We start from the raw sequence: 15,462 nt of genomic DNA, 5'->3' as shown, positions 1-15,462 counted from the left end.
AGGAAAAAAATTCTCCATTAAACATTTGGAAACGCTTTAAAAGGAGATTAAAAGGGAAAACGAGGCGAAAGCGTCGAGTTCTGTTTGTTCAGGGTATCTCCGATGGAGAGCAAGGCTCAGCTGCACTAATTAGCGTTAATTATTTGGGGTGGGGTGGGGCTTTGCCTTCCTCCCCCCATTGATGAGCGCGGGGATGCGGGAATAGGGAGGGGAAGCGGAGAGCAGCCCCGGCAGGTGGAGGGGAGGGGAGGGGAGGGGAGGGAGGGGGAGTCCCCGCCCCCCACACCTGGGGGAGGTACCGGGAGGGGGGGTCCGGGGGGGCGGAGCCGCCGCTCGTTCCCAGCCGGGCCGGCCCCGGGCATGGCTTCTTCCCGGGAGCGCCTCTGCGAGCTCTGGATGCTCTACTTCGCCAAGGTGAGCCGGGCACGGCCCCGGGCATGGCCACCGGGCACCGCCACCGGGCACCGGGCACCGCCACCGGGGACCCCCCACCCCCGCGGGCTGCGCCCCCTCCCTTCCCAACCCCCCCCGTGTCCCTGTCCCCATCCCCTGCTGTCCCCCTTTGTCGCATCCCCCCCCGCGCTGTCACACCCCGCACCCCCCCCGTTGTGTCCGCGCCACCCCCCGTTTGTCACCGCGTCCCCCCCGCACCCGCCGTTGTCTCACCCGCGCCTTGGTGTCCCCAAGGCCACCCAGCCCCCCGTGTCCCCTCCCTGGGGACAGCGCATCCCGCGGGGACCCCCCCGCCCGGCCCGCTCCGCCCTTCCCCGGGTGAATTTGGGGTCCCCCCGCCCCTCCCAGCCCTCCCCGGGGCGGTTTGGGGTCACCCCAGGAGGATTTTTGGGGTCCCCGTGTCCCCCCCGCTGCCGGCGCCACCGCCCGGCGACAGGTGCGCGGTGACATTGGAGCGGCGACAGGGTGGGGACAGCGGGCTCGGCCGGGGGCGGGGAGCGGGGTTGGGGACCCTGTGCCGGTGCTGGGGATGTCCCCAAGGGGGTCGCTGCGTGGGGACCCCCCCGCGCCACCCTCCAAAAGTCGCTCGTGCGTCGTTTTGTCCTTAATTACCCCGGGTGGGGGCGGGTCCTGCAGGGGAGGTGGCACCCGAGTGTCACCACCCCCCCTCCGTGTCACCCCCAGGTGGGTTTGGGGGTGAAGCTGCTCCTCCAAACCCCGCTGTGGCCCGGGCTGGGGACATCCCTGGGGCCTGTCACCTCAGCTGGCCCTGCAGTGTCACTGGGAGCCTCCTCTGCACCCCAAAACAGGGCCACCCCGCCTTGGGGGGACAGGGCCGTGTGCTGGGATATGGGGGCGTGACATGGGGACAGTGCCACTGCATCCGGGGGGCTGTGTGGGGACAGATACCACCTTGTCAGGGTGGCCATGGGGACAGGTGCCACATTGTCAGGGTGGCCGTAGTGCTGTGGGGACAGGTGCCATTGCAGCGGGGTGGCTGTGTGGGGACAGGTGCCACAGCACTGAGGTGACCGTGGCCGTGTGGGGACAGGTGCCACATTGTCAGGGTGGCCGTGGTGCCGTGGGGTCACTGAGGTGACCATGGTTGGACAGGGACAGGTGCCATAGGGCTGTGGCTGTGTGGGGACAGGTGCCACCCCACTGAGGTGTCTGTGGTTGTGCAGGGACAAGTGCCACATTGTCAGAGTGGCTGTGGTCCCGTGGGGACACTGAGGTGACCGTGGTTGTGCAGGGACAAGTGCCACATTGTCAGGGTGGCCATGATGCTCTGGGGACAGGTGCCACCTTGCCAGGGTGACCATAGTGCCATGGGGTAACTGAGGTGACTGTGGTTGGACAGGGACAGGTGCCACACCACTGAGGTGTCTGTGGTGTTCTGGGGACAGGTGCCACAATGTCAGGGTGACCATGTGGGGACAGGTGCCACATCACTGAGGTGACCGTGGCCGTGTGGGGACAGGTGCCACACCATCGAGGTGGCCATGGCTGGGTGGGGACAGGTGCCATTGCTGAGGTGTGTCAGGGGCACAGGTGTCACTTGGTGGCACGGGTGTCACTTGGTGCAGCTGTCTGTGGCTGTGTGGGGACAGGTGCCACTCTGCCAGGTGCCCGTGGTCACAGAGGGGACATGGATGAGGACAGGTGCCATCCATCAGGGGGTGTGTGGTGGCAGGGGACGTGTGTCACACTGTCCATGGGGACACGTGTGGTGCCACCAGGGTCTGATGGCCCTGCAGGGACCCATCGTGCTGCCAGGGCACTCACAGGGGACAGGTGTCACCCACGGTTGTGTGGGGACAGGTGCCACTTGTCGGGGTGTCCCGCTCACTGTGCCACACCAGCGGGGTGGCTGTGCCACCTCTGAGGCACCAGGGACAGGGCCAGACCCCGGCGTCACCTCCCCAGCCAGGTCACAGCAAAACCCTGTGGCCTTTGCCACAGCCATGTCCCCAAGGCCCTGGCGAGGACAAGGCTGGGGGGACATGGCCCGGTGATGGCAGTGTCCCCTCCATGGCAGTGTCACTCGATGGCAGTGTCCCCTCCATGGCAGTGTCCCTGTCACCCTCGATGGTGGTGTCCCCTTGATTGCAGTGTCACTTGATGGCACTGTCCCTGTCCCCCTCGATGGCAGTGTCACTCGATGGCAGTGTCACTCGATGGCCGTGTCCCTGTCCCCCTCGATGGCAGTGTCACTCGATGGCCGGGTCCCTGTCCCCCTCGATGGCAGTGTCACTCGATGGCAGTGTCACTCGATGGCCGTGTCCCTGTCCCCCTCGATGGCAGTGTCACTCGATGGCCGTGTCCCTGTTGCCGCCCCCCAGCCGGTGGCCCGGGCATGGCCGCGGTGCCTGCGGTGGCTTCAAACCAGGACAGAGCCGCTGTCCCCGGCCTGGCAGGGACAGGGGACGAGGACAGGGCTGTCCCCAGGGGTGGCCGTGCTGTCCCAGCCGTCCGAGGGGGGCGGGAGCGTGACCCCAGCGGTGTCACCAGTGGCGATCAGTGCAGGGGTGACATCTCCGCGCCTTTGTCATTGTCGCTTTTTGGGGGCTCCCAGCAGAGGGGCTGCATTGCCGGCTGGGCATTCCCGGTTCAGATTCCCAGTTCAGATTCCCGGTTCGGATTCCAGGCTGGGCATTCCCGGTTCAGCATTCCCGGTTCAGATTCCCAGTTCAGATTCCCGGTTCGGATTCCAGGCTGGGCATTCCCGGTTCAGATTCCCGGTTCGGATTCCCGGTCTGGGCATTCCCAGTCCGACATTCCCAGCTGGGCATTCCCGGTTCAGATTCTCGGTTGGGCATTCCCGGTCTGGCATTCCCAGTTCACATTCTCGGTTCGACATTCTCTGTCTGGGAATTCCCGGTTTGGATTCCGGGCTGGGCATTCCGGGCTGGACATTCCCGGTTCGGATTCCCGATTCCGCATTCAGGTTGGGCATTCCCAGTTCGACATTCCCGGTCTGGGCATCCCGGTCTGGGCATCCCGGTCTGAGCATTCCCAGTTGGACATTCCCGGTCTGGAATTCCCGGTTCAGCATTCCCGGCTGGGCATTCCCGGTTCGGCATTCCCGGTTCGTCATTCCCGGTTCGGATTCCGGTTGGGCATTCCTGATTTGGATTCCGCTTCGGATTCCCGGTTCGGATTCCCGGCTCGGATTCCCGGCGCTCCCAGGCGGCTCCGCGCCGGCCGAGCCCCGAAGCGGCCGAACCGGCTCTGCCAGCCGGGAACCGGCTGCGACAGCTCCGCGGGGTGGCACCGCCACCGCCACCGGGAGGGACCGCGGCCTCGGGAGGGCACACCGGGAACGCGGCGCCGCCGCTCCGGTGGGCGCAGCGGGAATTCGGGTTCGGGATGCAGCTCCGCGTGGGCGCCCCGGGAGTTTTGGAACAGCAGCTCCAGGTGGGCGCACCGGGAATTCCGGGACAGCGGCTCCGGGAGATCCCACCGGGAATTCCGGGCTGCAGCTCCCGGTGGGAGCCCCGGGAATTCCGGGGCAAACTCAGCGCTGGGGCAGGATTTGGGGTTGGATTTGCAGGGAATTCCGGGATGAACCCACGCGGCTCCTCGTGCTGCCACCGCCGCGGGCTCGGGGACATCCCGGAGCCGCCGGGGGGGCGCAGGGACGGGGGCGGCGGTGGCACCGCGGTGTCCCCAAGCGGGGCCGGTGTCCCCAAGCGGGGCCGGTGTCCCCGGGCCGGCAGCAGGGCAGGAAGCGCCGTTGGAGCCGCGGGTGACTTGGCATTTCCTGAGAGCTCTGGGGCTTTTTCTTTGGTGGCTTTGCACAAGCGACAGCGGTGACAAAAAGGGGGGGCCCCCCTAAGCACCCCCTCCCCGCAGCCCGTTCCGGCCCCGCTGCGCCGGCGCCGCTCCCACGGCTGCGGGGCCATGGAGGGCCACGGCCACCCCCAGGGACAGGTACCGGCTCTGGGGACATGGGGACACCCCCGGCTCGTCCCGAGGGACGCTCGGGGTGGAGCGGGAAGCGCGGGGGAGGCGGGTTTTGGGGTCCCCCGCCCCGCTGTGGCGGTGCCTGCGGGATCCCGGAAAAGGGGGGACGGTCCCCGTGGGAATGGGGGGACACCCCAGGTATGGGGGACTCGGGGTGCTCAGGGATTGGGGTGACCCCAGGGTGCTGCACTGGGGCGTGGGGGTGCCCAGGGTGCCGCAGTGGGGTGCACAGGGAACGTGGGTGACCCCACGTTGATGCATTGGGGCGCCCAGGGCTGTGAGTGACCCCAAAGGGCGGCACGGGGTGCTCAGCGATGGGGGTGACCCTAAAAGGGCCACACTGGGGTGCTCAGGGCTCTGTGTGACCCCAAGGTGCCCTATTGGGGTGCTCAGGGATGGGCGTGACCCCAAGGAGCAGCAGTGGGGTGCTGAGTACATAGGGCACCCCAAAGGTGCCACACTGGGGTGCTCAGGGACTGGGGGTGACCCGAGGTGCCCCATGAGGTGCTCAGGAACATGGGACACCTGGAGGTGGCACCTCAGGGTGCCCAGCCTGGGTGAATCCCCGCTGTCCCCGCTGCCCCCCGCTGCCCCCCACTGTCCCCCCACTGTCCCCCCACTGTCCCCTCTGTCCCCACTGTCACTGCTGTCCCCATTGCACAATCCCAGCTAGGCCGGGCAGGGCCCGCTGTGCCCTGATTGGCTGCAGGGACAGGTGCTCTGCGAGCTGATTGGCCCGTGAGTTCCACAGGTTGTGCTGTGCTGGGCTCTGATTGGCTCAGCACCTCCACAGGTTTTGTGCCTCTGACTGCTGATTGGTCAGCGAGCCCGCAGGTGATGCTGTGCTGGGCTCTGGTTGGTCAGAGGCTTTGCAGGTTGTGCGGTTCTGGGTTCTGATTGGTCAGAGGCTCCCAGGGGTGTGTCACACACCTGAGTGGGTGGGGCTGGTTTCTCTGACTGTGATTGGCCAATCCCTGTGGGTGGGGGCCATGGAAGGCTGTGATTGGCTGCCGGCCCCAGCCCCGCCCTCCCTTGCAGAAGGACCTGTCCTACCTGCAGCAGTGGCTGGAGGCCTTCGTCACCAGCTTCGAGCGGGTCATCGCCCTGCCCTCGCTGGAGCCCCGCAGGTGGGACCCCAAAACCCTGCAGTGACCCCGCCGAGTGACCCCAAACAGCCCTGAGTGACCTCAAACAGCCCTGAGTGACCCCAAACAGCCCTGAGTGACCCAAAGAGCCCTGCGTGACCCCAAACAGTCCTGAGTGGCCTCAGACACGCTGGAGTGACCCCACCTGGGATGACCCCAGCACCCATGGATGACCCCTCTGAGTGACCCTCAGCAATCCTGGGTGGCCTCCAACACCCCCTGGGTGACCCCAGCACCCCTGAATGACTTCCAACACCCCTGAGTGACCACACTGGATGACCCCCAGTACCCCTGGCTGATCCCAACACCCCAAGTGACCCCTCTGAGTGGTCCCCAGCACCTCTGAGTGACCCCCAACGCCCCCGAGTGACCCCTGCAGGTGACCCCCACACTTCAGAGTGACCCCCAACACCCCCAAGTGACCCCAGCACCCCTGAGTGACCCCTGCAGGTGACCCTCAACCTCCCAGAGTGACCCCTCTGAGTGGTCCCCAGCACCCCTGGATAATCCCAACACTCCTGAGTGACCCCTGTAGGTGACACCCGCACCTCAGAGTGCCCCCCAACACCCCTGAGTGACCCCTGTAGGTGACCCCCGCACCCCCAAGTGACCTCTGTAGGTGACCCCAGCACCCCTGAGTGACCCCTGCAGGTGACCCTCAACCTCCCGGAGTGACCCCTCTGAGTGGTCCCCAGCACCCCTGGATAATCCCAACACTCCTGAGTGACCCCTGTAGGTGACCCCCGGACCTCAGAGCAACCCCAGCACTGCTGAGTGCCCCCCAAAGCGCTCGGGTGTCCCCAAACCCCGTGTGGGGCCCCAGCCCCGCCGCTGTGGGTGTTGTGGTGCCTCATCCGCCCGCCGCGGTCGGAGCCATCCGGTGCCTCGGGCGGGCGGGGGCCCTGGGGACAGCGGGGTGACGTCCTGCGCCCCGATGCCGCCCAGGCCCGAGGAGCCGGGCTCCGAGATCCCGGCGCTGCCGCGGGAGGTGCTGCAGGTGCTGAGCCAGAGGCTGGGACACTGCGTGGCCCTGGGGACACAGGGGCTGGGCCAGGCCCTGCTGCTGCTCAAGTTCTTCATCATCATCTGCAGGTGGGTGACCCCAAATCCTTCTGGCCCCCCTCTTCCTCCTGGTCCCGGGTTCCCAGCACGGAGCAGCCCCAGGGATGGGGGTCCCATGTACCCCCCCCAGGTCCTGGTTTGTCCCAGGGTGGCTTTGGGGGAGTGCGGCCCCCACCCCAAAAAAAATCCCATAGAATTCCTCCCTGAGGGGAGTCACCCCACTGTGAAATCTGGGATCCCCCCAAATCACAACATCCCCTCTAAAGTGCATTAAAAATTTTACAAAATTTTCAAAATATATTAATAATAAGAAGAAGAAGAAGAAGAAGAAGAAGAAGAAGTAGTAGTAGTAGTAGTATAAAAATATATATTTATATATATATTATATAAATATTGTTATATAAATAATATTATTTATAGAATTATATAACTATTATTATATAAATAAATATATTATAATTATAACAATAATAATAAATTAGTAGCAGTGAAAATAATATTATTTTTAATAGTAGTAATATTAATAGCAATAATAATAATCGTAGTAATAATACTAGCCGTAATTATAATAATGCAAAATAACAAAATATTTAAAATATACAATAATAATAACAACTTAATAATAGATATAAAAATATAAGTATTTTATATAAAAATATAAATATTTTAATATAATATTTGTATTTTATATATTTTTATAGTTTAATAATAATTATTAATATAAAATAGTTTCCATTATTAATAATAATAATGCAAAATAACAAAATATTTTTAAAATATAGTAATTAAGAAATAACGTTATTGCCCCTCAAAATTGTCATTCCTCCAATGTAGTGCCTCTCCAAAAGTGCATCACATCTTTAAAATAATAATTAGAAAATCGTGATTATTAATAATAATATTATCTAATAATGTAATATAAATAAAAATATGATAATTTAAAACCACCATTCCCCCCAAAATTCCATCATTCCCTCCCAGTGGAGTATCCTCCCTAAAATGCACTATATCTCTAAGAAAATTTATTTAAAATAATCAATATTATTAATAATTAATATATTTAACAGTAATCGTGGATATAATAATAAATAAAATAATGTAATATAGTAAAAATATACAAATAGGAAACCCAAATTCTTCTCCCCAAAATTCCATCATTCCCCCCAAATTGCATCACATCTCCAACAACAAAAATTAATAACACAATGTAATATAATAAAAATTGTGTAAAATATAAGAAATTTTTATGGCATTTTTCCTGCCCCAAACACTTTGTTCCCCGCCAAATTTTCCTGTTCCCCTTCCCAAATTTCCTCCCCCAGCCGTGCGGGTGAATTCCCGATGTTTTCCGTTCCAGGAACCTGGAGAACATCCAACCCGACAGGAGCCCCGGCTGCCTCCCGCACGTCCTGCGGCTGCTGCGGCTCTGCGGGAGCCAGGTGGGAAAGGGAGCGGGAATGGGAACGGGAGCGGGAACGGGAATGGGAATGGGAGCGGGAACGGGAACGCGAGCGGGAATGGGAGCAGGAGGGGGAACAGGAATGGGAACGAGAGTGGGAGTGAGAACAGGAGAGGGAACGAGAGGGGGAACGGGAGTGGGGGTGAGAATGGGAATGGGAGTGGGAACGGAGATGGAAATGGGAGTGGGAACAGGAATGGGGAGGGGGAACGGGAATGGGAGTGGGAACAGGAACAGGAGTGGGAGTGGCAGAGGGAGCAGGAGCGGGAATGGGAGCGGGAATGGGATGGGAAGGGGAACGGGAATGGGAGCAGGAACGGGAATGGGAAGAGGAACGGGAAAGGGTGCAGGAATGGGAAAGGGAGTGGGAAGGGAAATGGGAATGGGAACAGTCATGGTAACACAGGAGTGGGAATGGGCACAGGAATGGGAACACGGAGTGGGAAGGGGAATGGGAATGGCAATGGGAATGGGGACAGGAATGGGAACAGGAACAGGAACAATCATGGGAGTGGGAACAGGACTGGGAATGGGAATGGGCAGGGCGTGATTGGCTGGGAAGGGGCTCAGCACTGATTGGTCACTGAATCCACACATTATGTGAGTCTGGGCTCTGATTGGTCAGGAGCTCTACAGGTTGTGCTGTTCTGGGATTTGATTGGTCAGTGAGTACACAGGCTGTGTGACTGAGGTCTGATTGGCCAGTGTCTCTATAGGTTGTGTGATTCTGGATGCTGATTGGTCAGGGAATCCACAGGATGTGCTACTCTTGGATCTGATTGGTCAGCAAGACGATGGATTGTATGATTCTGGATGCTGATTGGTTGAGAGCTCTGCAGATTGTGCTGCTCTGAGATTTGATTGGCCAGCGTCTCTAGGTTCTGTGATTCTGGATGCTGATTGGTCTGTGAGTCCACAGCGTGTGTGACTCAATGTTGATTGGTCGAGAGCTGTACAGGTTGTGTTGCTCTGTAATTTCATTGGTTCATGGGTCCGCAGCTTGTGCTACTCTGGTGCTGATTGGCCAAGAGCTTTGCAGAGCCAGGTGCTGATTGGTCATTGCAGCTCTGGATTCTGATTGGTCATCAGCCCTACAGGTTGTGTTACTGGTTGCTGATTGGTCAGTGCATCTCAGCTTGTGCTGCTCTGGGCTCTGATTGGTAGATTGGTTGATTGATTGATTGATTGATTGATTGATTGATTGATTGATGATCCCATTCTCCCTATAAAGTGGAGTTTCCCCCCCAAAAAAAAAACTGCATCCCATTTTTGGAGTGTGTCAGGGATTAAAGCTCGGCTTTCCTGGCAGCTGCGGAGCATCCCGGGGGACGAGCGGAGCCAGGCACAGCTGAAAAATGGGGCACAGCTGGAGAAGGGGACACGGCCGGAAAATGGGGCACAGCTGGAAAATGGGGCACAGCTGGAAAAGGGGACACAGCCGGAAAATGGGACACAGCTGGAGAGCCCGGGAAATGGGGCACAGCTGGAAAAGGGGACACAGCTGGAGAAGGGGACACGGCCGGAAAATGGGACACAGCTGGAGAGCCGGGCACAGCTGGAGAACGGGATGCTCCACGCCCTGCACCTCTGCGAGTGCTTCCTCGACCCCTACCAGACCTGGCGGCGGCAGCTGAGCGGGTGAGGGACCCCCCCACTGCATCCCAAAATCCCTCCCCCGTCCTGGATCCCCCCCTCACCCCTCTCTTTCCAGGGAATCCATCAGTGCCAAGGAGAAGAGCAAATACAAGTTCGCCCCCGCCCCGCTGCCCCCCGAGTTCGGTGCCTTTTTCCAAGGTAAAAGTGGGATTTGGGAAAGGGGAAGGTTGGTGTGGGATCCCTAAGTGGGGAGAGCGTCCAGGGATGGGGGGGGTTGGGATCAGGGAATATTTATAGGATCTGTGGAGGGATGTTGTATCCAGGGGCAGGTATTGATCCAAGGACCTTAAAGGATCCTTTATCTGCTCCAGGTTATCCTGTCCTTATCCCACAGATATGGGATCCCACACCTGCTCCAGGTTATCCTGTATTGTCCCACAGATATGGGATCCCACACCTGCTCCAGGTTATCCTGTGCTTATCCCACAGATATGGGATCCCACCCCCGCTCCAGGTTATCCTGTCCTTATCCCACAGATATGGGATCCCACACCTGCTCCAGGTTATCCTGTATTGTCCCACAGATATGGGATCCCACCCCTGCTCCAGGTTATCCTTATTGTCCCACAGATATGGGATCCCACACCTGCTCCAGGTTATCCTATACCTATCTCAGGATTATTATAGGATGCTGTTCCAGCTTATCCTATGCCTGCCCCAGAAATTTAGGATCCTGTACCTGCTCCCGTGCCCTGGGAAGAGGAACAGGATCCCAGAGCAGGAATTAAGCCCAGCACCACCTGCAGAACCTGCAAAAATCAACACAAAGGGGGATTTTTATCAGGGAAGCCCCAAAAATCCCCTTTTAGAGGCAGCACCATGGCAAAAATCCCCTAGAACTCCGCCACATAAACCCCCAGCTGAACACGAGTTTGGCAGAAATCCCCTTTTTTGGGGCCAAAACTCCGTTCCTGGCACAACCAGAGCTGGAAAACCTGGAGCATCCTCATCCTCTCCATCACCAGCAGGGTCCAGCACCCCCATGGGGTGGATTTGGGTAGGAAAGGGATTTTTTCCCTATTTTTTGGGGTGGAAAAATTATTTTTCCCTATTTTTAGCTAGAAAAGGGCCTTTTTCTGTTTGGTTTTGTTTTTTTTTTTTGTTTTGCTGTTTGCTCCTGTGATGAAATCTTTCCCTCCTCATCCTCACAGAGAGCTTCCAAGGCGGGAAGCAGCTCCCAGAAACGATCCAGCTCCGGATTATCCATCTTTTTGGAGCCATCCTCTCCGGATCCAAGGTACCCTTGGGAGCTCCTCATTCCAGGGATAAGCCCCAAAGTTTTGTTCATTCCAAGGCTGGAATTAAACCACTGAATTTTCCAAAGCTTTTTAAAATCCTGTTTAATATTCCAGCCTTGAATTCGGTGGGATCATCCCAGAAATGTTAAATTAAGTAATTAAATTGAAGAATTGAATTAAAGATTCAGAAATTAAAGATTCAGATTTCAGAAATGTTAAATTAAGTAATTAAATTGAAGAACTAAATTGAAGTATTACAATAAATAAAATAAAATAAAACAAAATAATAAAACAAGACAAAATAATTTAAAATTAAATAAAATTAAAGTATTAAAATAAATAATAAAATAAAATAAAGCAAAATAATAATACAAGACAAAATAATTAAGAATTAAATAAAATTATTTTAAATACTTATTAAATTAGGAATTTAAGAATGAAATAGCACAAATAAAATAATAAAATAAAACTAAATAAGTAAATTAAATAATAAAATTAATGAAATAAAGTAAATAACAAAGCAAAATATGTCAATAATTAATTTAAATAATTAAATTATTGAATAGTTAAAGTACTGAATGAGGCATTTTTAAACTTAAATAAATTTAAAACTTTATATTTAAATATATTTAAAACTTTATAATACTTAAACTTCATTTAAACTTAAGTATGAAATAGTTAAATATAATAATTAAATTACTGAATTAAAATATTTTCTTGGACTATTACATTAAAATATTAAAATTAATTAAATAATTAAGTTATGGGGAGCTTTTAAGCTGAAGCTGCTGCTTCACCTCCAGTTCACCTCTGGGCTGGAAGCTGGAAAATCCTTGGATTAATAATTTGGACCCAAAATCAGTTTTAACTTCCGCAGCAACCATAAATCAATTCAGTCAATAATTCCAAAATTGGCTTTAAGGCAATTCACACCCCCAGGGTAAAACCTGCAGCGCTGGAGGTCCCGGGGTCAATAAACACCGGGATCAGTGCAGGGCTCAGTCCCATGGGTGACGGAATTCCCGCCTGTTCCCGACCCCGCAGCCCAACGCGCTCGAGGCCATCACGCCCGCGGCTCTGGAGGTGCTGCTGGGGGTGCTGCAGCGGGGTGGCAGCGGCGCCGCCCTGTCCCCCGCGCTGCTGGAGGTGACGCTGCGCTCCGTGGTGGCCGCGGTGCACGTCCTGCACGGCTCCAGCCCCGGCGCCGGCCCCGTGTCCCTGCGGAGCCTCCTGGACGGATTCTTCAGGGTGCTCAACTCCCACCTGCCCGGGGCGGCCGGCGGCGGCCTCATCGCCCTGCGGGTGCTCATGCTGGGTAGGTTGGGAGCAGGGTGGGGTTTGGGGATGTGGGGCGGGATGGGATGGGGCTGAGCCAGGCTGGCTGGCTGTCTGTCTGTCTGTCTGTCTGTCTGTAGATGCCATCCCGGCCATGCTGAGCTGCCAGGACCGGCCGGTGCTCCAGGCCGTGTTCCTCAGCAACAACTGCTTCGAGCACATCATCCGCCTGCTCCAGAACAGCAAGGTAGGGGGTGGCACCTCAGTGTCCTCATCCCTGTCCCCTGTTCCTCATCCTCATCCCTGTCCTCATCTCCCTCCTCCATCCTCATGTCCATCCTCCATTCTCATCCCCATCCTCATCTCCATCGTCATCCCTATCCTCATTTCCATCCTTATCACTTTCTTGATGCTAACTAAACAAACCTGGGATAGAGTGGCACCAATTTTGGACACATTCATCTCCATCCTCACCCTCTCCCTCCCTCCCTCCCTCCCTCCCTCCCTCCCTCCCTCCCTCCCTTCCTTCCTTCCTTCCTTCCTTCCTTCCTTCCTTCCTTCCTTCCTTCCTTCCTCCTTTCCTCCCTTCCCCCCTTCTCTTCCTCCCTCCCTTGTTCACCATTTCCTCTTTAAATGACCCTGGGACAGTCATTTGGTGACATCAGGGTTGGGCACCTTCATCTCCATCCTTACCCTTCCCAATTCTAAATGACCATGGGACAGGGTGATGTGTCCCTTTTGGGGACACCAGGATTGTGCACCTCCATCTCCATCCTCACCATTCCTGGCTCTGAACAATCCTGGGACACATCCCTGGGGTGGGGACCCTGCAGAACCCCTCCCAGTGTCCCATGCCCACCCGTGTCCCACAGCTCTACCTCGGCAGCTCGCGGGAGGCGGGTGAAGCCCGGGACGAGGTTCCCACGCGGAACGGGGATGGACTCCAGCAGGTACCCATGACCCAGGCACCACCCCTGGTGGGCTGTGTCCCCTCATTCCCACGTCCCAACAGCTCCTCCATTCTCGTGTCCCTGTAGGTCAGTGCCAGCAGCTCCGACGCCATCGCTGTCCACGCCCTCAGGGTGCTCACGGCCATCATGAGCAACTCGCCCTCAGCCAAGGTGGGCAGGGGGGGCCTCCCCTGAGGAGGACACCCTAAAACCAGAGGGATTTGGGTATTTTCACCCGGGTTGAGGTGGCTCAGCCCGAGGTGACAGCTCACACTGTCCCTGTGCCTCCAGGAGGTGTTCAAGGAGCGCATCGGTTACGCCCACCTCTACGAGGTGTTGAGGAGCCAGGGCCAGCCCACCCAGCATCTGCTCCAGGAGCTCCTCAACATGGTGAGCATTCCCACTTTTCCTGACTCTGGGCAAAGCTCTCAGCACTGGGGGTTCCTGTGGATCTCAGCCCCCCATTCTGAGCCCCCCCCATCCTCTCCACTCTGCTGGTTTCTCAGCAGCTTCCTCCCAATGGGTCCTGGGTCCATCTTTCACTCGGAGTTGTGCTTGGGTTTGGGAGTTTTGAGCCCTTTTGGATGTGGAACTGCTCACTCTGGTACTGCTGGACACAGGAGGGTCTGCAAGGTGCTTCATGCATGAGAGTCTCTGAGATCCTTGATTCGTGGAGGCCTCCAAGACACTCCATGCACAGAGATTCTTAATGCTCCGAGATTCTGGATGCACAAGAATCTTCAGAATGCTTGGTGCATGAGGGCCTCCAAGATCCTTGATTCATGGAGGTCTCCAAGATGCTTGGAGTCCCCAAAATTCTGGATGTGCAGAATCTCCAAAAATATTAATGCATGGGAGTCTCCAAGACCCTTAATCCATGAGGATCTCCAAGATCCTTGATGCATGGAGGTACCTAAGATTCTTGATGCATGGAGTCTCCAGGATTCTTCATGCACAGGATCTCCAAAAGGATTGATGCATAAAGGTCTCTGACATACTTGATGCACGGGGGTCTCCAAGGTCTTTGACCCATGAGACCCCTTGATGTCTGGGGTCCCCAAACTCTGGCTGCATGGGAGTCTCCAACATTCTGGGTGCACAAGGGCCTACACAAGGTCTCTGCCTGGGATGGATCCATTCCTCTCCAAGCACTGGAGCTGCACCAACCCCCTCTCGTGTCCCTGCAGGCAGTGGAGGGTGACCACAGCTCCTTCCCAGTGCGTCCCATCTGCAACGAGCAGCCCCTGCTGATCCTGCTGGCCTGGCTGCCGGTGCTGGAGTGCCGGGATCTCCAGCTGTTCCTGTCGGCGTGGCTGCGGCGCCTCTGCGAGGCCTCCCTGCCCAGCCGCCTCACCTGCGTCAAGGCAGGCATGGTGGGCTCCCTGCTGGCTGCCTTGGCCACCGAGCCAGCTCTTCCCAGCGCCTGCTCCCAAAACCTGCTGGAGCTGCTGCGCTCCTTGGGCAGCCTCTCCATCCGGCCTGGGGAGCTGCGGCAGCTCCTGCGGCTGCTGCGGCGCGAGCCGGGCCGGGGGCCTCATCCCTACGTGGCTCCGGTCATCCGGGCACTGTCTGGCATGGCCAGGGGCGAGGGGCCTCCCCGGGCACTGCAGAGCTTCGACCTGAGCCCCGGCATGGCCGGGATCATGGTGCCCACCATCCAGAAGTGGCCCGGCGGCGCCTTCGCCTTCCACGCCTGGCTGTGCCTGAGCGAGGAGGAGCCGGAGCCACCAGCGAGGCCGAAGAGGAGGCAGCTCTACAGGTGATGCTCACTGGAGGGGGTGAGGTGAGGGTGGGGAGGGGCAGCAGCACCATCCCCACCGTGGTTTTCTCCATGGTTTTCTCCACCAGCTTCTTCACGGCGGGCGGGACGGGCTTTGAGGCGTTCTTCACCGCGGGCGGCGTGCTGGTGGTGGCCGTGTGCACCAAGAAGGATTACATGACGGTGGCACTGCCCGAGTTTGCCTTCAACGACTCTGCTTGGGTGAGGATCATCCCCATCCCCGTCCCTGTCCCCACCAGGGACACCACAATGCCCTGATGTCCCTCTCTGTCCCCCCAGCACTGTGTTGACATCGTCCACGTGGCCGGCCGCCGGCCCTTCGGCCAGAACATCGTCAGCATCTACGCTGATGGACACCTGCGGAAAACGGCACAGCTCCGCTTCCCCTCCCTCCACGAGGTGGGGGATCCTCCCAGCACCCACCCAGACCCTTCTGCATGGCCTCACTGGGGGCTGAGTGTGATCCCTTCTCCCTCCC

At 57.1% G+C, this 15,462-nt stretch overlaps 1 protein-coding gene across 1 annotated transcript in view; it reads left to right on the top strand.

Moving 5' to 3' along the window:
- Positions 1–360: 360 nt before the first annotated feature.
- Positions 361–15,462, top strand: part of NBEAL2 (neurobeachin like 2) — a 29,771-nt gene continuing 14,669 nt past the window's right edge. The window contains exons 1-15 of the mRNA XM_054516712.1: positions 361–414; positions 5,458–5,546; positions 6,510–6,656; positions 7,984–8,065; positions 9,395–9,723; positions 9,797–9,879; positions 10,893–10,978; positions 12,024–12,294; positions 12,395–12,501; positions 13,127–13,204; positions 13,292–13,375; positions 13,496–13,594; positions 14,392–14,963; positions 15,053–15,185; positions 15,264–15,383. Of these exons, the coding sequence (XP_054372687.1) occupies positions 361–414; positions 5,458–5,546; positions 6,510–6,656; positions 7,984–8,065; positions 9,395–9,723; positions 9,797–9,879; positions 10,893–10,978; positions 12,024–12,294; positions 12,395–12,501; positions 13,127–13,204; positions 13,292–13,375; positions 13,496–13,594; positions 14,392–14,963; positions 15,053–15,185; positions 15,264–15,383 (2,334 nt within the window). The remainder of the gene's footprint in view (positions 415–5,457; positions 5,547–6,509; positions 6,657–7,983; positions 8,066–9,394; positions 9,724–9,796; positions 9,880–10,892; positions 10,979–12,023; positions 12,295–12,394; positions 12,502–13,126; positions 13,205–13,291; positions 13,376–13,495; positions 13,595–14,391; positions 14,964–15,052; positions 15,186–15,263; positions 15,384–15,462) is intronic.

The sequence above is a fragment of the Molothrus ater genome, chromosome 1 (genome assembly GCF_012460135.2).
Source record: "Molothrus ater isolate BHLD 08-10-18 breed brown headed cowbird chromosome 1, BPBGC_Mater_1.1, whole genome shotgun sequence".
Taxonomy (NCBI): domain Eukaryota; kingdom Metazoa; phylum Chordata; class Aves; order Passeriformes; family Icteridae; genus Molothrus; species Molothrus ater.
Note: the sequence above shows the minus strand (reverse complement) of the source record. Positions and strands in the feature narration are given on the sequence as shown.